The 23,613-nt window shown below is 39.0% G+C and overlaps 1 protein-coding gene across 6 annotated transcripts in view; it reads right to left on the bottom strand.

The window, feature by feature from the left end:
- NCOA3 (nuclear receptor coactivator 3) overlaps window positions 1–23,613 on the bottom strand; it is a 140,733-nt gene that overhangs the window by 14,030 nt on the left and 103,090 nt on the right. For 5 of the 6 annotated variants that reach the window (XM_027623788.1, XM_027623791.2, XM_027623789.2 and 2 more), the window contains 15 exons: window positions 18,628–18,732; window positions 17,577–17,749; window positions 17,012–17,112; window positions 15,803–15,977; window positions 15,226–15,414; window positions 14,956–15,057; window positions 10,704–10,844; window positions 10,288–10,435; window positions 8,718–9,109; window positions 7,671–8,539; window positions 6,337–6,472; window positions 4,682–4,876; window positions 4,063–4,311; window positions 3,837–3,963; window positions 2,246–2,417 (listed from right to left, as the gene is read on the bottom strand). In XM_027623788.1, coding sequence (XP_027479589.1) covers window positions 2,246–2,417; window positions 3,837–3,963; window positions 4,063–4,311; window positions 4,682–4,876; window positions 6,337–6,472; window positions 7,671–8,539; window positions 8,718–9,109; window positions 10,288–10,435; window positions 10,704–10,844; window positions 14,956–15,057; window positions 15,226–15,414; window positions 15,803–15,977; window positions 17,012–17,112; window positions 17,577–17,749; window positions 18,628–18,713 — 3,255 coding nt within the window. In that variant the 5' untranslated portion in view covers window positions 18,714–18,732. Of the gene's footprint in view, window positions 1–2,245; window positions 2,418–3,836; window positions 3,964–4,062; window positions 4,312–4,681; window positions 4,877–6,336; window positions 6,473–7,670; window positions 8,540–8,717; window positions 9,110–10,287; window positions 10,436–10,703; window positions 10,845–14,955; window positions 15,058–15,225; window positions 15,415–15,802; window positions 15,978–17,011; window positions 17,113–17,576; window positions 17,750–18,627; window positions 18,733–19,546; window positions 19,618–23,613 lie in introns of those variants that run through there. The other variant, XM_027623793.2, reaches the window with a different exon arrangement.

Here is a 23,613-nt window from a genome sequence, read left to right as displayed (position 1 = left end):
CAAGACTGTTGAATCACAGATCTGTACCTCTGAAGCAAATAATGCAATATATGTTAAGAAAAAAAAGAAGAAGATAGCAGGAGGGGAAGAATGAAGGGGAGTAAGTCGGAGGGGGAGACGAACCATGAGAGACTATGGACTCTGAGAAACAAACTGAGGGTTCTAGAGGGGAGGGGGGTAGGGGGATGGGTTAGCCTGGTGATGGGTATTAAAGAGGGTACGTTCTGCGTGGAGCACAGGGTGTTATGCACACTGAATCATAGAACACTACATCCAAAACTAATGATGTAATATATGGTGATTAACATAACAATAAAAAATTTTTAAAAAAAGAGTCTCTCTCCTCCCTTTGCTCTTCCCAGGCTCCTCCTCTCTCCCTCTTGGGAAAAAACAAACAAAAAAACACACATACACATGCATCTCTGGGTGCCTGGCTGTCTCAGTCAGAAGAACACACGACTCTTCATCTTGGGGTTGTGAGTCCGAGCCCCACATTGGTATAAGAGATTACTAATATAAAATCATTAAAAAATAAAAATAAAACAAGCATCTTTGTTGCCAATCAGACTGGAAAAGATTTAAAAGAATAATCATGCTCAGTATTTGTTTCATCACTTGCTTGTCCACACTGTGGGTCTTTCATCTACTTGGGCCACAGCACAGAGCTTGTGAGGGTCAGGAACCCCAATCCTCAGCCTCTGTGTGGGAAAGCAGCTGTACAATCCTTTAGGAAAACAACCTACAAAACTCTAAAATATATACTCTCTCTAACCCAATCAATCTTTCTCTCAGACTGTAGGTAAGAAAAACTAAGTGAACAAGATGGGAGTAATTCATAGAATTGTTCATGATAATTATTTAGAAACAATTTAAATTTCATCAGTAGAGTACCGGTTAAATAAATTGTGTTCTATTTAGTAGATACTATATGCCTATTAAAATTAAAGACGTATATATTAAACAAAAAAAAGAGGACTAAGGGGCACCTGGCTGGCCCAGCTGATGGAGCTTGTGGCTCTTGATCTCGGGGTTGTGAGTTGGAGCCCCATTGTTGGGCGTAGAGATTACTTTAAAAAATGGGGGAAAAAATTAAATAAAAAATTTAAAAAGATGACTGAGGGATTAAAGAGGATTTTTAATTTTTTTGATATATACCTTTTTTTTGTCATTGTCAGACTTTACATAATGATCATTAACTATTTTATCATTAGAACAGAGAAAGCTCTTTCCGGCTTAAATAAAATTTTAAGGGGTAGTTCAAGCTTATCGGTCTCTGTGTAGCCCTCACATCCACCCTCAGCCAGGTGAGACGCCTTTCTGCAGCACCAGGGGCATGAAAATGGTATTGCTAGAGACATACATCATCACTGCTCTACATTTCCCACCCACCCTTTACAAACTTCTGTGGCAGTGTTTGCCACAGAGGAGTATGATCCTTTGTGTAACCCCCTGAGAATCTTGCCTAATTATCACTGAGTACATAGATCTATACACTGTCCTCCCCCCCCACACACACACAGTTCTTTATGTTTCAAAAACACAGGTTTGTGAATGACATATTTTCACAAGGCTGCACAGGTAACTGGGAATGAGAGATGCTATTGTTGAGATGTTCATATTTCATATTCACTACTGTAAAGGGGTTTTGTTTGACACAAAAAAAAGCTTGTCTCCTCAGAGTATATACTGCTTGGCCAGGTAGTAAAAAGAGTTAATTATAAAAATGAGGATTCGACTAACATAAGTAAAAAGCAGCATTTTTAAAACTGCATAGAAGGGGCGCCTGGGTGGCTCAGTCATTAAGCGTCTGCCTTCGGCTCAGGTCATGATCCCAGGGTCCTGGGATCGAGCCCCACATCGGGCTCCCTGCTCAGCGGGAAGCCTGCTTCTCCCTCTCCCACTCCCCCTGCTTGTGTTCCTCTCTCGCCACTATGTCTATCTCTGTCAAATAAATAAAATCTTTAAATAAGTAAGTAAATAAATAAATAAATAAAACCACATAGAGATTTTATTGGATCATTTCTATAGCTGCCTAAAATTGGACAGCTTTCTAAAACAGTAGGCTGCTGGCAGTATGATTTCTAAATGTAATACTGGCCTCCATGAATGTAGTGATGTAACTCAAGTTAATAGGAAAGACTCCCAGACAGGCATTCATGTGCATGGCTTCATGGATGTGCGCACACACATGCTCATTTGAGAGTGCGCACACATATACCTCCATTTCCGTGTTAGTGCCACCTACTTGGTTTACAAGTTCAGGGATGCCCAGAGCTCTGTCAATTTCTTCCAAGCCTGTGGCATCTGTGTTGCTCAAGAGAGTGTGCAGCTGGTCCAACAATGCTCTTTCATCACTCTGCCCTTCTAGGTTAGAAGGTGGCCCAAGGAGATCATCCAGGGAATTCCTAAGAAGTGGCCTAAAAAAAGATTTGCAATCAATGTCAATGCTGCTTTTCCTCCAACACACACACACACACACACACACACACACACACACACACACAGAGTAACCACGCACATTTTTAATGTGCAATAATAACTTAAATATGACGAGTACAAATAATAAACCAAGTAACAGAGAAGAGCAAATGGCACCAACTTAAATTGAAGGCCCACATTTTAAACTGAGCCAGGCCATCTTACAACCACCACACCTAGCTTACACATATTTAATTTACAATCCCACCACCAAAATGTAACTACTAGATCCCTAGACATGTGAGGGATAGCAGAGGCTGAGGGGGATGGGCTAGTACAAGAACAGAAGTAGTAGTAGTTATGATATTTGTTAACTTGAAGAAATCAACAAAGGGATGCCTCGGTGGCTCAGTTGTTAAGCGTCTGCCTTCGGCTCAGGTCATGATCCCAGGGTCCTGGGATCGAGTCCCACAACGGGCTCCCTGCTCAGCAGGGAGCCTGATTCTCCCTCTGCCTCTCTCTTATGAATAAATAAAATCTTTAAAAAAAAAGAGAGAGAGAGAGAGAGAAAGAAATCAACAAAGGACCAGGGGAAAAAAAAACCCAACACAGAAATGTTGAACTATCAGCAAACTGAGCCTGGGACCTGCCAAAATAACTTTGTTATCCTTGGCCCACAGAGCTCACGTAGGAACAAGTATAACACAAACTCCATACACCCACAGTAAGGTGCCACAGCCCTCCAACACATAAGGAGGACACAGGACCAGGTATTCATTCTGCCTCAGAAAAAAATTCCATCATGAGACTGTTTGTTCTCCATTGAGTAGAGAAGCACTCAAGCTAATAAACTCACATAGCTATGCCACTGTCTACTCAACAGTTCGATTCATTTTTTCTTTGCTTAATCTATTAAAGAATTCAAGTTAGACTTGACTTTTACAGGTGGCTTCTTTCATGCAAATGAGTTACTGACCAAGCTAAATAAAAATGAAATACAGACATAATCCACATCTTTCTTTCACAAAAACAGAGTGCTACAGTTCACTCTCACCATCCCTGAAATGTTTTAAATAATTTTAGAAAAGAATTATCAAATCCTTAAAAATTAATCTGCCAGAAAATTGAGGCTCACCCTCTGAACACCATTTATCTTCTCAAACTGGTGGTAATTTATCCTCTCCAGTTTGAGCACTCACTGGTCTTGATAGCTAAGCAATGAAGCGGTCTCCTCCTCGCTGACTTGCTGCCTCGCCTCGATTTTTACACAGTCAGACAAGAAATGCCCAGATGGCAGCCAAGCACCTCAATCACAGTGAGTTTTCCTCATTCTCTTTCAGGGCTGCTCCTGTGTTCTGACCCTCGTCTAGATAATCCAATGCTAGCGTTTTCAACAGAGTCACATAACAAAGCCCCACCTATTTTGAGTCCCATGAGGGCCCTGTTCCATGGACAACATGCCATCTGGCCAGGAACCCGGTTGGTTAGACGGTGCTGCCTGGCCATACGGACTGACTCCCATTCCCATGGGAATCTCACCAGGCCCTGGAGGAAGAAAAAGAGGGGATACATTTTCAAAGAAGGCAATAGCAAAGATTACCCTAAATCATCTAATTTTCTTTTTTTTATGGAGGGGATGCTTACGCATTTGAAGCATCTGCTGCTGCTGCTGCTGCAACACTGGTCTCGCCCCTGGGATGCTACCGGCCCGCAGAGGCAAGGTGGGCATCGAGCCGCCCACTGCAGGTCTGGGTAAAGAAGCATTATAATCTGCGCCTGGTCTTCCCATGGAGTTGGCACTCATAGTTTCCATTCTACTGGCCTTTGAGTTTGGTAAGACCCAGTCTCCTGAGGAAGGAGTCTGATTCACAGTCACATTTCTGTTTGGTCCACCTAAAACAGGTAGAAATGATTATGTCTTTCCCATATTATACTAAAATCCTTCTTATAGAAGTATAGTCATTACACGCAAACTTGACCAAAAAAGTGCTGTCTTCCGAAGAATAGGGCTGGCCAACTATTGAGACATTTATTTTTTAAGACATTTTTGATAGGCAATTGTTGCCACGTATTCAACTAGCTTCCCTGAAAGTTTAAAATAACCAAGATGTAGAATAAATTAAGGAAACTCGTGAAAGAAATATTATGCTGTTATTCAAAAACCTATTATTTAATCCCAACTGTTTAAATGGGTTGAAGTATTTTAAATTTGCTTTACCCAAAAGAAAATTTTAATCATAAGTACTGATTAGAAATAACATACCCATAGTTGAGCCATAATTTTCCTGACTATCCATCATTCTTGGATTCCCACTCAACATGGGCTGCTTTGGTAACATGGGGAAAGCACTGATATTCTTTACTGGAGGACTTGAGCCAACAGAAACAGGGCTATCTAGAGACACTGCTCGGTTATATGGGGGACGAATGGCCTGCACAGACTGTGGACTCCTCAGACCTGTTGAAACACAGATGCACAACACATAAAAATCCTGATGATTCAGTACATTAAGTAATCAAACACAGTACATGAATACCAATACCACCCACACAAGAACGTCTTTCTTACTAAAATAAACACTAAGTATGGAAGAAAAAAAAAGGAAGAAGAAGAAAGCCTCATATTCCAAATACAGTAGAAACAAGAGTCCCAGTGTTGGCTGATGTACTGTTCCACAGCCTGACACGGTCATTCATACTCTGCTTCACTTAATATTGAAAATGTTATCAATGTTCAAACTCCTAGAGGTTCTTCCCTATATGTACTTAAGTGGATTCTGTTTAAAACTTAAAATTAAATGTAACTAGATAAGTTGCCTTCTAATCAAACAAGGAATGAAATATGGTATTTCCCCCTTTTTTCTTTCTCCAATTTATCTGATTGACTGGACTACCCATTTCATTTCAGTTTAGGAAATAGTGCCACTGAAAGTGAGTAACCACCATTCCTGATAACTGTGAATTTTTCTTGTTCAATCAATACCTGTAGTATACCCTTCTTAAACTGATGAATGAGGAAACCACACAGCTGTGGAAGAGAGGCTGGGAGAGAAGCAACAAACACTAAAAGAAGAAAAGACTCACAGCTAAATGACAAGGTTCCACAAGTGTCACAGGAGAAGTTTCGATCTACAGTTTTAGCTGCTTAATTCAAGTCTCTGTGCCTAACAAAAATATATGCTCTGGTAGCTACCACTCATCTGGAGCAACCAAAAATGAACATTTTCCTAGAAGTTCCATGATTACTGGCATATTTAGAAATAGGAAATTTTAAGAAACAGGAAAATGTCCAGGAAACTTTTTAAAACATATGCACTATGAATTATTAAAAAAAAAAAAAAAAAACAAACTCTGAGAGGCATGATATGTATTTTGAAGCTAAAAATGCTAATCAGATTCCCATCTTATTCTAAGAGTACAGCTGACCCGTGACCACCACAGGGTTAGGAGCACTGAGCTCCCAATACATGGTCCATGTAACTACCGACCCCAGAAACTTAACTACTAATAGCCTACTTTGACCAAAAGACTTACCAATAAGTCAGTTAGCACATATTTTGTATGTTACATGTGTTATATACTGTATTGTTAAACTAGAGAAATCAAGAAAATCATGAGAGGTGGGTCTGCGTGGCCCAGTCAGTTAGGTGTCCAACTCTTGATCTCGGCTCAGGTCTTGATCTCAAGGGTTTGAGTTCAAGCCCTGCGTTTTGTTTTTTGTTTTGGGTTTTTGGGGGGTTGTTGTTGTTGTTTTTAAATCATAAGAAAATACATTTACAGTACTGTATTTATCCAAAAAATCCACGTGTGTAAGTGAACACATGCAGTTCAAACCAGTGTTGTTCAAGGGGTAACTGTACATACAAATGTGCAGAAATTTTTAAAAGGCAGCAAGAATAAAACCTAGTTCTTTCTTACCCAGAGAATGAGTTCCTTGAAACATCTGTTGCTTGGTTCCCAGATTACTACCATTTGTGGATATGGAATTATTGTAGAAGTCAGAACTAGTCAGATCACCAAGAATAGCATCTAGATTATCCAAGTCTCCAGATCCCTGGAAAAAAAATTCTTTAATTAACCTGTATTAATTTTTTTTCATTAACATTACTAGATACATAGGTATAAACATATTCATCAGAAGAACACAAATGAAATAGGAATAAGTAAAATACAATAGTTACCTAAAATAGTAATGTCCAACTTAAAGTCTGGCTTCTTAAGACCCCTACCCCCAAATCTTCTTCCTTGAGACTTAGACCAGTGTACTGAAATAAATTCTCTGGGTTTGGAAGTGCTTTCGAAGGGGCATTTTTTTAATCTGCATTAGAACTTTAATTCTCAAACTGTAGGATATTTTCCAGCTAATGTCAGGATCATTAGTTGACAGAGAGGTCTGCCTCTACACCTACCTTCGGAAAACAAGTGTGATTAATAATAAAGGCAACAAGCTGACGTTCAGTAAGAGATTCATAGGCATGTTTTAAAAACGGTTCTTGGTCCACAGTTTGGAGAGCACTAGGTTAAACAAAATTAAACAGACATCCTAACAGTAAGACTTCCCCCAAGACTTTAATTTTCTCAGGTGAAGTCTCCCAGAAGAGTGATCCTCAAGCAGTATGGGAAACCCTTATACAGAATGAGATCACATATAGTACGAAATTTGTTTTTAGGTACAAATCAAAATCAGTTACTTAATACAATTTTTCCCCGTTTCTTTCTACTATCCCTTTAAAAGACCCAATCTGCTCATTCCAACAATAAAAACCCCCCTGAAAATTTTCAAACTGGCTACCAACTGGTTCGAGTTAGAGTCATATTTTAAAACACGCACATCTGGTATTTCCAAATTGCATCATAATACACTTTACTGGGGCGCCTGAGTGGCTCAGTCGGTTAAGTGTGTGCCTTCAGCTCAGGTCATGATCCCAGGGTCCTGGGATCGAGCCCTGCATCGGGCTCCCTGCTCGGCGGGAAGCCTACTTCTCCCTCTCCCACTCCCCCTGCTTGTGTTCCCTCTCTGTCTCTCTCTCTGTCGAATAAATAAATAAAATCTTTTAAAAATAAAATAAATAAATAAAAATACACTTTACTGATGCCCAAAAAATTATACAGAAATGACAGCTCAAGGGTAACTTCTATCACATAAACCTAAAACAGAAGATAAGATTTTGCATATAACACATGGTCTTTCTAACACAGAAATGCAATGATTAAACACAATGACTAAGCTAGAATAGAGAAAAACAAATTACCTCTTCATTTGTTTCTGTCTTAATTTTAGAGTCCTTCTCTTGACTTGAGCTAGGAATGGTGGAGCTGCTGCACTGACTCATTTTACTGTCCACTCCTTCCACTTTGGGCTGCAGTTCTTTAGAGAGTGTATCACTAGGATCATCCCTGTCTAGCAGATATCTAAGAAGTGCATTATTTTCCTTCTTCTTAGGACTTAGTTGCTCCTGCTTGACATTTCCTTCCACACAAGACGCCGTACTACTGGTGTCTTTCCCAGTGGCTTCTGCAGTAATCTTGGCTACTTCTGCAGGTGAATTCCCATTCTGCAGCAACTTGTGCAGAATCCGGTGCTTCTCCTGCAGCAGTGACCCATGCATATTCGATGTGGAGGACACTCCTCCAGAGGTGGAAGAAGAGACCCCAGAGGGGCTGGTGACGCTAATGGAAGAGTCTTTACAACTTGAATCCAGGGGGGAGTTGGTCAAGGAGGAATGGCCCCGGTCATCAGAAGAACAGGTAAGTAACTGCAGTAATTTTTTATGACCCTTGCTTTCTAGAGGACCCCTCTGATTCTCTGACCCTTCAACAGTGCTCTCCTTACTTTCTTTGTCACTGAGGTGATCCCTGCTATTTGACTGACACATTGAACTCTCCACTGGATTCTGGTCACAATACAAGCCCAAGGGACTCTTGGAATCCTGACTGTTCACTTTATTTGGCTGGCTCATACTCATATTGGGAGAGTTATCCAATTTGGGGCCTGGTGAAGACAGAGTGGATAAAAGAGAAGTCCCCACACCCTCACTGATAGCTTGAAGTGCACTCAGAGAGCTGCTAGAAAAGCTGTGGCTCCCAGTATTACCAGAAGATCCCATGGGAGAGTGCACACCTGGATTGGGAGAGAAATAAGGGAAAGAATTAACTACTGGATGCTGTAACAAAAATGTCACTGAACTCTTCAGAGTTTTTTATAAAATGAACAAACTTTACAAGGATTACAACAGAGCAAGAAGAGAAGAATTACTGAGGAAGAAGACATAAAGAAAAGGAAATGCCTACACCAGTACCTGCAACAGGAGAAAACTGATGTGAGGCCATCTTTGGACTCCCACGGTTACGAGGAGAAATCATGATGTTCTGCTGGTTGGAGCCAAGGCCAGGGCTCCCATGTGGGGGGCTACTCATGTTGAGACCATAGTTGTTGTTCTGGTAGGAAGATGGTGACTGCATGCCTGGCCCAGGGTTCATTGAAGCTATGGGATTGGAGGCCCCGTACCTAGCCCCACTCATCTGCCCTGTGGTGCTGGGGTCAGCCAAGCCATAGGTCCTGTTGCTCAGCATCTGTAAACCTTGGTTTGGCGACATACTCATGCCGCCTACCGAACTGTTACATCCAGCTGCTGGAGGTCTAATGCCTGGTCCAACAGGATTCGTGGTTGCTCTATACCCATTCTGTTCCCTGCAAAGAAAGAGGACAAACTTTCACTAAAATATTACAGGCATGCATTAAAGCACTCACATTTTTTTTTAAATGATGAAATAAGTGCCCAGGAGTTTATCCTAGGCAATACTTAGTGTCAATTCCAATCTAAATATTGATCAGTTATGAACCCAGTAACGTATTTTTTAATATGCCACAGAATCCAAATGAGTGACCACAAGCACAGCACCATGAAGGGCCAAGAACTATGGTCGCTGGGCTCGCAGCACAGTTTACTACAGTTGCCCCACCTCGAGGGGCTAACCTGGAGGTAAGTGCAAATTACTCAAGATAATTAACGCATGAATATTCTGCTCTTCCATGTGCTGCGCATTTACCATTAGCAACAGCAATAGTATCTTTTTTTCTTAAAGTCTACTTTTAAATTTCAAATTCAATCACTAGAAGCAACGTAAACATATCATCAGAAATGAAAGGTAACAGCAGTAGTCAGATTTTTTACACTCTTTTATCCACTAACCTTCCCATTCCCCAGCTTTCCTAGGAAGTAATTATTTAATGAACAAACCTTCATTTTCACATAATAATATAATCTTAAAAATATATGCTCGCTTTGGCAGCACATTAAAATAAGTAAAATAGGGTGCCTGGGTGGCTCAGTTGGTTAAGCGACTGCCTTCGGCTCAGGTCATGATCCTGGAGTCCCGGGATCGAGTCCTACATTGGGCTCCCTGCTCAGCAGGGAGTCCGCTTCTCCCTCTGACCCTCTTCCCTCTCGTGCTCTCTCTCATTCTCTCTCTCTCAAATAAATAAAATCTTTAAAAAAAATAAAATAAAATAAGTAAAATAAGGGGCGCCTGGGTGGCTCAGTCGTTAAGTGTCTGCCTTTGGCTCAGGTCATGATCTCAGGGTCCTGGGATCAAGCCCCGCATCAGGCTCCCTGCTCAGTGGAAAGCCTGCTTCTCCCTCCCACTCCCCCTGCTTGTGTTCCCTCTCACGCTGTGTCTCTGTTAAATAATAAATAACATCTTTAAAAAATAAATAAGTAAAATAAGTGCAACAATCCAGGAATCTAAACTCACTTCAGCAAATCCAATGTCTCTGCTTTTTCTCGTTAAACCTTTTTAAATTAATACTAAAGCACCTTGAGAACACTGCTGCATTTAATGTGAGGAGACCCAGTAATCTATCATTACCTCTGAAGAAAGTGGGTTGAGACAAAGCCATGCCGATCATTTGTGACAGGATTTCGGAAGAGTTTGCTTTTGGTTTGTGCTGTCACTATGGTTCCATCAGCCAATGAGAATCGATACACTGGGGTTTCTGCATGGCCATGGATATAAGCTGTTGGGGAAAATATGCCATCACTAGTGACTACAATTGACTAAATAGATACATATAAGAGAGGAGAGAAAGGAAATGTACTTCAAGGGCCACATTTTCAAAATCCAGTGAAAAGAATGGACCTGCACCAAAATTATAAGCACGCGAAACGAAGACTGCTCAAGAATCACTTTCCTACCCACACACAAAAGCAGCCACGTATATACTTAATCCTTTATGGTACACAAACACAGTAACAAGACCAAGAATCAAACTCAAAATTCTTTACCTTCTTGATAGTGACGTTTCTGGGACCATGACTGACCATCATTAAGACTAAAAAATCTCTGGATACACCTTCGGATTATATCTTCAAAGCCGGGTCTCATGGAGGATCTCAGTGAATTTGTATCTATATTGACAACTTTTCCTATTAAACAGAAAATAAAGATTTAAATCCAACCCACAAGTATTTACTGGTTGCACATGAATGGCATAGTGCTGAAGAATAAAATAAAGACACTAAATCTTTTCTCCACTTTCTCTGCTATATCCAGAACTTTTCTTTTTAAGGACATAGTCCTACAAGACACTCTTACGTTAAATGTTCTACTGTACAAAACGTAAGAGTATCACAAAACTCCTTTCACTTTCTGAATGTACAGAATATGACGTGTCCAGATAACCTTACGTTCATTTTCACTTAAAGGAAAAAACAACACCTACCACTAAAATTGTTCATCTGAAGACATTTGACATCTGAAGACTATGAAAATACCTGCCTACACAGCTAGCACGAACAATTCTTTCCATCTGAGAAGTGACTGCATTTTTGGACACTTAAAATCTAAATCAGGACTGTTAACCAAATATTCATTTCTACAATTCTGGAAGTTTCTGACTTTTGCTTAACATTTGCTTAACTAGTTGTCTCTAGTGTATTTGACTATACAATTTATACAACTCAAAAATGCTATGAAGGGGCACCTGGGTGGCTCAGTCATTGGGCGTCTGCCTTCAGCTCAGGTCATGATCCCAGGGTCCTGGGATCAAGCCCCACATTGGGCTCCCTGCTCAGCAGGAAGCCTGCTTCTCCCTCTCCCACTCGCCCTGCTTGTGTTCCCTCTCTGTCTCTCTCTCTCTCTGTCAAATAAATGAATGAAATCTTCAAAAGAAAATGCTATGAATTTCATAGGTTTCAAGGTTTCATGAAGATGGTCCTTAAAAAATGGACAGCTATGCCTTTTCACACTTTCTGAGCAGTACACCAGGGAAATGCAAAAACTAGCCAAAAAGAGAGGCCCCTGGGTGGCTCAGTCAGTTAAGCATCCAACTTGATTTTGGCTCAGGTCATGATCTCAGGGTCATGAGATCAAGCCTAGTGCTAGGCTCTACGCTGGGTGTGGAGCCTGCTTAAGATTCTCTCTCTCTATGGGCACCTGGGTGGCTCAGTCGGTTAAGCGGCTGCCTTCGGCTCAGGTCATAATCCCAAGGTCCTGGGATCAAGCCCCACATCGGGCTCCCTGCTCAGCAGAGAGCCTGCTTCTCCTTCTCCCTCTGCCTGCTGCTCCCCCTGCTTGTGCTCTCTCTCTCAGTCAAATAAATAAATAAAATCTTCCCAAAAAATTCCTTTAAAAAAAAAAAAAAAGATTCTCTCTCTCTAAATAGTAATAATAATAACAGTAATAAATTTTAAAATATTTTTTTAAAAAGGAGCCAAGAAGAAAGTAGTTGACCCACTGTCAAAGAAAGAGTGGGATGAGGAGAAAGCACCAGCTATGCTCCATATAAAGAATAATCCAAAAACATTATTCGTAAGAACTTTGTCAAAGGGACCAAAATTGCCTCTGATGGCCTAAAGAGTTGTGCTTTTGAAGTGAGCCCTGCTGATCTGCAGAATATTGAAGTCACATTTTAAAAATTCAAAATAATTACTGAGGATGCCCTGGGCAAAAACTGTGTGATCAACATTCGGGACATGGATATCCACAACAAATTATGCTCCCTCGTCACAAAATGTCAGATTATGATTGAAAGCTCATGTTGCTGTCAAGACTATCAATGGTTGTTTTTGTCTGTTCTGCAAAGGCCTTACTAAAAAAATGCAATACCCAGATCCAGATGACCTTTTATGCTCAGCACCAACAGGGTCCCCCAAATCAGGAAGGTGATAGAAATCCTGACCCAAGAGGTACAGACAAATGACTTAAAAGAAGTAGTCAATAATTTGATTCCAAACAGATTCGAAAGCCTTTTCTATATCTCTCCTCATCTATTTGTCCTCTCCATGGTGCTTGTCAAAAAAGTTAAAACGTTGAAGAAAAGCAAGTTTGGATTGGGAAAACTCATACAGCTTCACATGGTAAAACAGAGTTCTAAAAATGCTACTGGGGATGACAAAGGCACTAATGGCAGATGAGCTGACAAACAGAGGCCCCAGTCTAAGAATCTGTTTAAAATTCAGACCTTTAATGACATATTAAAACACACACACACACACACACACACGCACACACCTTAATGATGGGAGGGCGGGGGGAACAACCCTACAAAGGAGGGACAAATGCATTCCAGGAAAGAGTAAATGTTTATGTGCTGCGCCCAGAATAAGGATGTTCTGTCCTCAAGCACCTCCCCTGAGCTTAGCTCCAAGAGCCAGATGACAAACACAAAATAGATGCTCAGAAAAAGTTTACCTCAGGGACAGAGAATAAAACCTCTCCAAAAACAGTACTGCTCTCAGTGCAACAAACCTCCTATGAAAGAACAGGTAGCAACTGGAAAATATGTGATGAACTATTTGATTTTTCCTGCTTGCTAATTTCTAACTTTTATAATGTGTATGTATTGCTTTTATAATAAAAGAAAACATTAATGAGATCATTTTAAAGGTTCTAGTCACTAAACTACTTGAATAAAGATGTTCTAAAGATGTTCTATTTAGTATTTTCCTTTTTTGTTCTATTTAGCATTTTCTATTACAAAATGTGAAGTATTGTTCTTTAACCTGCCAAATCATAATAGATACAGAGAAAGAACCACTTTAGAAGGTAAAAATTCCTGTTACCAGGTTTGACGATCTCAAGGTAAGTAAATAAATATTATTTCATATTGGAAAAAATTTTTCTCTATCAGTGTAAAAAGACTAAGAATACAAAGAACATTTTTGCTATTGTTTCGTCTGTGAAAATTAATCTCAAGCAGCCTCAAGACAGGAAACTGAGCCTGCATAAAATGACTGATAACTACAAAAATAGCTTTTTTTTAAACAGTAAAATATTGTTATGTACGTTATGTGTAGATAACATATACACACATACACACATACGTACACACATAATAGCTAGAGTATGTTAGATGTTTATTTAAACCTACTCCATTTTATCAAATTATTTATTGCAGGTCCACATGGTAGACACAAAACAAAACAGTACAGACTTCAACATCAGGCAGATCCAGCAGCAAATTCTTTCTTATTAGCCAGGATCTTGGACAAGTAACCCAACCCATCTGTCACCAGCCCTAGTTCCTCATCTCAGAGACGGTGCCTAGAGATGGTGCCTAGAAGACAAACGTTGGCATCACCATTCAGGGTTAGATGATACCAAGAGTAACCCTGAAGGTAAATAGAGATAATACTGCCACCACATTTAACTTCATCAGTGTGCTTTAACACTTACACTGGCTTTAATTCTTTATTCCCATAGTCAAAAAAGGGCAGACCAAGACTGAAACTCGGGACACCTGGGTGGCTTAGTTAAGCATCTGCCTTTGGCTCAGGTCATGATCCCAGGGTTCTGGGATCAAGCTCCACGTCGGGCTCCCTGCTCAACGGGGAACCTGCTTCTCCCTCTCCCTCTGCTGCTCCCCGGGGCTGCTTATACTCTCCCTCTCTCTCAAAAGTAAAATCTTAAAAAAAAACAAAACTCAAATTCATGTTGATATTAAGAATTACTCCCAGTAATTCTCATTAAATTACCTGTATTTTTGAAAACTTATTTATGAAAAATGGGTTTAAAGTTAAGAGAAAGAAATATTAACTTCTGACATGAAATCCTATTTGGAGAGAAAGCCAGGTGCCTCTACATTTATTTTTTATTTATTTGAGGGATTTTAAATGTCAAATATACCCAACACAAATGCCAGGGGTCTTAGTGAATCTTAGAGTTGCATAAGAAACATAAATAATCCATGCAAAGCATTCATGACAGTGGGTGTAGGCACTTACATGATAGTGCAGGTCATAGAAATAGTAAACTTTTGGGCGCCTGGGTGGCTCAGTCGGTTAAGCGACTGCCTTCAGCTCAGGTCATGATCCTGGAGTCCCGGGATCGAGTCCCGCATCGGGCTCCCTGCCCAGCGAAGAGCCTGCTTCTCCCTCTAACCCTCCCCCCTCTCATGTACTCTCTCTCTCATTCTCACTCTCTCAAAATAAATAAATAAATCTTTAAAAAAAAAAAAAGAAAGAAAGAAATAGTAAACTTTTATAAAACTCTCCAATGAACAAAATGTATACACACACACATACACCAAGTCTTTACCTGAAAGATCATGTCTAGTAATAAAGCTCTCAGGGTTTGAGGGAAATGCTCTTTCTCCTGTAGTAATGCGGCGTGCTACACAGATCATACAGGATTGCAAATCTACAATAAAAATTTAACCAGGTAAGGATTATACTTAACTTTTGGACAAGTCTATTCAACAGGCAACTAAGGATGTGGAATTCAGTAAATGAATACAACAATGGAAATCACAGAACTACAAATCTGTCCACTGTTTGGCAGATATCTCAAACATGTGGCCAATCTTACCTTCCCCTTCCTCCATCATGGCTCGAGGCTGAGAAAGGGCAAAGCACTGCATTGTTTCGTATCTCTGGCGCATTTCAGGACCAGTGTTTATGTCTTCCAGAATATCATGCGGTGTTTTCATCAGCATACGGCAATTAAATGTATGGCTTTTTTGTCTCTGGGTCTCATTTGTCCAGGAAACTCCATTAACTTTGGAAAACAAAAGGAAAAAAGTTTTTAAAAAGCTGGCAACTCCATCTGTGACTATCATCAAGAATTTAAGCTGTATTTTCTCATTACTATGTTTTCCATAGTAATTTCTACACAGACATTTCACAGTGGCAATATATATAATATTGGAATAACCTCCATTTCAACAGAAAGCTCACCATTTTGTAATTCACTGTATATTTTGGCCCCATGAAATGTGCACCAAATTCTGAATTCACCGAGGTCGTTTTTGAAAGTTTTGCTATTAACCACCTGCCTTTCTGCACAAGGCTGATCACTTTACCTCCCAAAATGTACAATTTTCTAAGAAATGGTCAAGAAGATAAGTTTTTTTAACTTATTTAGAAAATACACATTAAAAGACTACCTGTAGATTTCGGTAAGTTTTTAAGGAAATCCTTTCTGTCTTCTTCATGCAAGATATTGTAGACACTTGTGTTAACCAGGTCCTCTTGCTTATATTGCAGATACTGTGTGACATTTTCTGACACAAATACAATGTTTCCATCACGATTCACCACAAACAGGAAACCATCCAATGCCTAAAGTGGGATATGTTAATATTGGCTATTATGGACTGAACTGTATCCCCACCAAAATTCACATGCTGAAGCCCTAACCCTCATAAGAATAGGGCTCTAATCCAATAGGACTGACGTTCATATATAAGGAAAGAGACACTAAGGATGCATATACACAGAGAAAGATCATGTGAAGACATACGGAAAAGGCAACCATCTACAAGCCAAGGAAAAAGGTCTCAGGAGAAACCAAGCCTGCCAACACTTGATCTTGGACTTCCAGCCTCCAGAACTTTAAGAAATAAATTTCTGGGAGTGCCTGGGAGGCTCAGTCAAGTGTCCAACTCTTGATTTCAGCTCAGGTCATGATCTCAGGGTCGTAAGATCGAGCACCGCATCAGGATCCACACCTGCTTAAGATTCTCTCTTCCTCGCCCTCTGCCCCTCCCCTGCTCTCTCGCTCTTAAAAAAGAAAGAAATTTCTGTTGTTTAAGCCACCCAATCTGTGACATTTTGTTATGGCAGGCTTAGCCTACTAAGACACCAGACTTAATACTAAACAGAAATTTTTAAAACTGTTGATTTAACCACAACAATTATCAGCTACCATTTCTATTAACATTAGCACGATTACTATAGGGTTTTATAAAAAATAAAAAGACCTGGGGAAAAAAGATAACCACAGTCAACATAAAATCTGAATCACTGTCTAATTTTTGAAAAATTACATCTTGAAAGGAGCTTTAAAAAATAAGATCATCCTTAGCACTTTGTTTTTCCACTTGATACCAAGTCAAGCTATAGGCACTACACTACTCCCTAATGAAAATTTACAAAGAACTAAGTTGATCAACTAAAAAGTAGTTGGAGTAAACTAGTTGAAACAACAAAGAAAAGTTAACAGGTGCACTTTATGAAGAGTCTCCCTGCTCCCAAATCCTACATTAAAGTAAGAGAAACATGCTATAGGTACTACAGGTGAATCAAACCTATTTAAGGAAACAAAAGTGTTATTTTTAAGTCTTAAAAATTCCTCAAAAGTATAATATACTTGCCTGAAGTAAAAGTGGCCCTAAGGAGTCTTTATCAATAACTCCCTGTCCTGTAGAGGACACATCAGCTTTCTGAACATCATCATCATTAGAAATAGCTTTTCCTGAAAAGACACAAGGAAGTACTACAAATAGCATGTGTATCAGTTACAGATCAAATTCACCTTCACACAGTGCCCAGAACAAAGACACACACGGGCATACACATGCGCATATATTACATTTCCTGATAAGAAAACAATGCTATAATTTTTAAATGTTAAAACTTAGGATTTACCCAGGAGGGCAGAAGATGCCCTCAAGTTTCCTTCACTACTACATGTACTATCCATGGCTTCCTGGAAGGAAGCTAACACGTGACAGGGTGAGAAAACAAGCCTCTATCTACTTCTCGATTAACTGTTTCTCAAAGAGTAAAGTTGGTCAACTCATCTGTCCAGTCCCACACAGGCTAGGTTCAATTAGCAGTAGTCCATCCATGAGCAACAAGGAAGCAAAAAGACAAATGTAAACACAGTTAACAAGTTCCTCCTGAAAAGACTTGAGTGTTTTTCTTACTTTGTATTACCTTGCTCTTTTATTTGACGTATCTGTCTTACTGTTTCCTTTAAAATTGCACATTTATCTGGTTTGACATTGAAATTGTCAATATCACTAAGATTAGCAGATATCAGTTCAGCCAATTCTTCAATATATTTACTCTCCTGCTCCCGTCTCCACTTTTCACCACTGCAGGTAAAACTGAGAGAGAAGGAGGAGGTCATGAGTATACCTACCACAAAAGAGCAGCAAGCAGAACCAGTCTCTATACAACACCAGTACCTTCATATCAAAACAAATTAAATTCAGCCAATAGAAACCATCAAAACCTTGTCTTGGAGAAGTAGTACAATACAGTAGAAATTCAGGCAAACCTAAATTCAAGTCCACCTCTTTGTTAGCCTGGTGGCCTTGGGCAGACTTAGTCTCAGTTTCATCATCCAGAAAATGAGGATACATAGTCTTTACCTCATAGAGAGAGTAAAACACCAAATAACAAGGAAAACAGTGTTAGCTACTTATTAATGACAAGGTTTTATGGCTTCCAGGTCATTTTTTTACTCTGCAACAATCACATTAAAACTCAAGTCATATTGACCTTGGCAAATACTAAAAAGGCTAGAGTATCACTGCATAAAATGAAGCATCTGATTTCTATTTTTTAAACTTCGAACTTCATTCAGGAAAAGAATGATGAAACCCCACAAATGCCAAAATACCAACGTACAACATTTTCTTACAGGAATTCAAAGAGTCTTACTTGGGATAATCTTAATTATCTATTCCTAACTCCTACTACCTCCACTGAGAAATGCTTGATACCGTATCAAAGGTGTTAGTGTAAGATTCTTGCTTCTATCTGAATCAGCAACAAAATTTCTACTGCATCATAAGGATGTCCATCTGATCACTATGCCACACTACTTACTACAAAGCGAAATCATATTATTTAAGCAAAGACAAAAAAAAAAATCTAACCAGAGAATATAAATAACAGAAAGCTGAATGCTATCTTCAAGCAAAGATGTAACGGTAGGGGGAGAAGCCTTTGGTGAAGCATCTGGAAATACACTGCCTACCCTTGTCCTGGAGTATCACATGGCAATTTGCGTTTTCGTGAATCAGGGGCCAGTGGATCCAAGGAGTTTTCTCCTAATCCGCTCATCGTGACTATACATCAGCAACTAAGAAAGAATAATGATAAGATGAAAATATTATAAAATATCCATGACTCTATAAAGCTGCTGTATGCTTGAGTGGCTTAATTTTGTAATTCAGAACTACACTCCCTACATGGTTAGATAATCTTTTTTTTTAAATAAGATTTTATTTATTTATTTGAGAGAGAGAGCAAAAGCAGGGGGAGCCGCAGAGGGAGAGGGACAAGCAAACGCCTCACTGAGCAGGGAGCCCACAGGGATCAATCCCAGGACCCTGAGATCATGACCTGAGCCAAAGGCAGACACCTAATCGACTGAGCCACCCAGGCATCCCCATGGCTAGATAATTCTTAATATTCTTTATTATAAATTTGTATTCTGAAGATAACGTCAAGAGTTCACATTCCAGTTTAATCATGCAGAACGCCCAACTCCAAGACTAAAATGTTTCTCCAATCCTACTAAAAATGTGTATGTTAAATACTACAAAGGATAAGGAAGGCATCTTCTTCATATTTAATAACAAGAAAAAGAGACTGCCAACTCTCCACGTGATGAAATCCTGGGGCACCTGACTGGCTCAGTCAGTAGAGAAGGTGACTCTTGATCTCGAGGTTGAGTTTGAGCCCCAACATTGGGTGTGGAGATAACCCAAAAATAAAATCTTTGGGAGGGGGAAACCTTACATTTTATTTTTACCCAAGAAAGCACAAATTAGAGCTTATCTTGTCATTTGGTTAGGAGTCTTCAAATGATAAAAGTCTAAATTGTTTTCAGGCTATTTTCAAGGTACCACATGGTTCTCCTTTAAACCAATTCATTAGTATTTGTTACCCACCGTGTTGTTCTTCTGTGAGTTCAAAATAAACCTGGAATTTGTAAATAACACATAAACTCCACTGTGTTAGGCCTGGAGAGAAGACGTACACAATAAAAAGTTCAGGGGGGAAGAAGGGCTTTTGACAAGATCCACATAGCAAGAATTATCTTAATATTAACTGATGGAAATATAATATGTTTTGGTTAAGATTTCAATGATAAAGAAAATAAATGTAGGGTGTTTCTTGTTGAAACAATAACAGGTTTTAACATTCAGTAGCTCATAATTTTAAGACCTCTACTAAGCCTTCACTTACTAAGAACTTTATTTGTCCTAAACGCTTGTTTAGTAAGACAATCATTGTTCTAAAGAATTCCAAGTCCATCAAGAAGTTCAAACTTTCCAAACTACTTTTTTCTTAGTATGTTAAAATGCATCTTGCAGTCCATCTAGATTTTTAGACATGTAGTGAAGGATATAAATTTCCACTAGGTGGCACAATAATACCAGGCAAGGAGACAAAAATTCAAAATCAATGAAACTTAAAATATGTAGCTTTTTAAAAATCAGAACCACATGTTAACCAAGAGCTCTAGATTATGACATCACCTTTACATATGCTGTAGGTATGAATTAAATACCAACAAAATTCATTCTACCTGTAATTTTGGTAGTAAAATATAAAAGCTGAAAAGCTGAGATGTTTCCAAGAAAAGGAGAGAAAAGAACTTAACATATCTTTGATTTATAGTGGCTCAATATGGGGTGCCTAGGTGGGTCAGTGGGTCGAGCGGCAGACTCTCGATTTCAGCTCAGGTCATGATCTCAGGGTTGTGAGATGGAGCCCCATGTGGGCTCTGCATTCAGCAGGGAGTCTGCTTGGGAGTCTCTCCCTCTCCCTCTGCCCCTGGGCCTGCATGGGCACGCACACTCTCTTCCTCTCTCTAAAATAGATCTTTAAAAAAAAAAAATAGTGGGTCAATATTATGATTTTGAAGCATACCCAGATCCCACAATGCCAGAAATACTGTATTCTTCAAAAATGACAATGTCATAAAAGACAAAATCTATAAATATTCCAGATTAAAGAAAGCTAAAAAGAAATGACAAATGTGATATTTGATCCCACACTGGATTCTGTCCTGGATGGGGAGGTGCTATAAAGGACATTAATAGATCAATTGACAAAATTAGAATATGGACGATAATATTTTATCAATGTGAAATTTGAGTTCTGTACGTGTTTAAGAGGCTATCCCTATTCTTAATATTTACAGTAAATGGACCATTATATATGCAAATGACCCTCTAGTGGTGGAGGGATGCGATTTATACACATTTTAAGTGACGGAGTGAAAAAAGGAACAGAAAGAGAAGCAAAGAAGAGGGAGAGGAAGAAGAGAGGAGAAAGGAGGGCAGCAAGATACTGACTGACAAGGGTGAATCTTGGTAGAAGAAAAATTGTTTAATTCTTTGTACTGTTCTTTTTCTTGCAACTTTTAAGTTTAAAATTATTTCCAAATAAAAAAGTTTTAAAGTATGTTCAGTTTTGATTTCCAATTTTCATATGTAAAAAGAGTCCTTAAAAGTACAGAAAAATAATTTTAGCTATGTCTCAATACACACCTGGTTTTATATTTGTTTCATTCACAAAGTTATTTTTAAACTGAGTGGCAAACCATCCAGTGAATAATATTTCTTTACTTTAAAAATATAATCTAGGGGCGCCTGGGTGGCTCAGTCATTAAGTGTCTGCCTTCGCCTCAGGTAATGATCCCAGGGTCCTGGGATTGAGCCCCGCATCGGGCTCCCTGCTCCACGGGAAGCCTGCTTCTCCCTCTCCTGCTCCCCCTGCTTGTGTTCCCTCTCTCACTGTGTCTCTGTCAAATAAATAAAATCTTAAAAAAAAAAAAAAAAAAAAAAACAGGGGCGCCCGGGTGGCTCAGTCACTAGGTGTCTGCCTTCGGCTCAGGTCATGGTCCCAGGGTCCTGGGATCAAGCCCTGCATCAGGCTCCCTGCTCAGTGGGAGGCCTGCTTCTCCCTCTCCCACTCCCCCTGCTTGTGTTCCCTCTCTGGCTGTGTCTCTGTCAAATAAATAAAATAAAATCTTTAAAAAATAAAACAAAATAAAATAAAAATATAATCTATTCCACATCCTGGATATTCTTTCCTTACTTTGATATCAAACATAAGCTGAATCCCCAAAACTGAATGGCAAACTATTTGGTGAACAAATAGCATTTCTTTAATTTGAAAGACATAATTTATTCCAGAGTCTCAGTATTACTTCATCTTACTTTGCTATTAAATATTAAGCTGAATCTCCAGTACAGTTTAAGGTGCCTAGCATTTAATAAGTGGTCAATAAATGTCTTGAATAAATACTGAATAAATGGAACATTCAACTTATTAAGTCATACTTTAGAATTCCCTTCATTCTAATCTATATAATAGTTCAAACTTTTTAAATTTTTCACTTCTACACTTGATATAGGATGTCACCAAAATGAGTTTTAAAGGCATAAATTACCTCAGTAGAGAATGAAAACACCATGACAATCTCTTAGTATGAAAGAAATCAATCACAATTACAGTCTAAACCAGAAAGGCATACAAGTCATTCACGTTACATCAATTTTTATGTGCATGTAGAGAAATATAAATATGTCAAATGTGTCCATATATACATATGTGACTCTCTTGATCTGGCATAACAACAAGCTATAATGTGCATATGACTGTGTAGTCTATGTGCTACCAAATTTACTCTTTTACAGAATCCTCTGATCTCTAGTAACAAAGGTAATTATCCACAAATGTACTAACACAAAATTCTAATGTAAAACCATGAAGGTATCATTCTTTTTTTTTCTTTTTTTGAAGAACAGGTTTGCCAATTTCTTGCCTAGTTGTTACTCAGATATGAACCTTGACACCACGTCACATTTATTGCACAACACCTGGAAGACCACAGGACTTCCAAGAATGAATGATAGAATACCATACAACAACAAAAAAACTTCAAAATGCAGCAAATGCATCTCCTAAATTTCATTAGGATAAAGAAAATGTTCAACATGAAAATGAAAACTGTATTTCTGCCCAAAAAATAAGTTTCAGTATATACAATAACTAATACAATTATTCCTGAGCATAAATGACTATGACATACTTTATAGTTTTCTGTTTATTTGGTATTAATCTTTGTTATAAACATAAAAATTGTAAATAGCATTTGTTTTATTTGCCAGGTCTGCTGCCTGCTTCTCACTGGCAGAAATGGACTCAAACTACATCCACCTGAGAGGATATATTATCTAGCTTGGTAAATTATTTTTTAAGGTATGAAAGGCAAATGCCTAGCATACACACCTAAATCTAGACCATTTTCAGTCAGTAGTCAATAATCAGGGTGGGAGGGGAGAAATTGCAAAAGAAGAGACGTCCCCCAAGTGATTATGAAACTAGAGATACACCTCAACTACACTTCCAGGTAGAATACAATCCAATCACAGTTTTTTCAAGCCCATGACACCACAGTATAAAAAAAGACTAGAGGAGAACTTAGGTGTCTCAGCTGGGTAAGAATGTGCCTTTGCCTCGGGTCATGATCTCAGGGTCCTGGGATCAAGCCCCAGTAAGGCTCCCTGCTCAGTGGGGAGCCTGCTTCTCCCTCTCCCTCTACCCCTAGCCCCTGCTCATGTTCACTCTATCTCTCAAATAAATAAATATTTTTTTAAAAAGAGAGAGAAAGAAAGAAAAGGACTAGAGTGGAGAACTTCTCATTGAATCAGAATCCAAGGGCCCAAAATGTATTCAGTCTTTCCATGTGAACTCAGCCATCTAGATCCTTGAGCCGTTTTACATTTTTTTTCCTTTTCTAAAATGTTTCTACTAAAGAGTTCTGTGCTATCTACTTCAATATACTGATACGACAACGCACACTTTAAGCTAAGATTACATTTAAGCAAGATAGTCTATGCAATTTACTTCAAATATAGATAGTAGCAATTTAGAATAACTTTCAATGCTATCAAAATCTAATGTTACCTACTGCTTTATTATTTGGAAAAATCGGATTTAA

This window comes from Zalophus californianus, chromosome 8, assembly GCF_009762305.2.
Source record: "Zalophus californianus isolate mZalCal1 chromosome 8, mZalCal1.pri.v2, whole genome shotgun sequence".
NCBI lineage: Eukaryota > Metazoa > Chordata > Mammalia > Carnivora > Otariidae > Zalophus > Zalophus californianus.
This window is presented reverse-complemented; position numbering and strand designations above follow the sequence as displayed.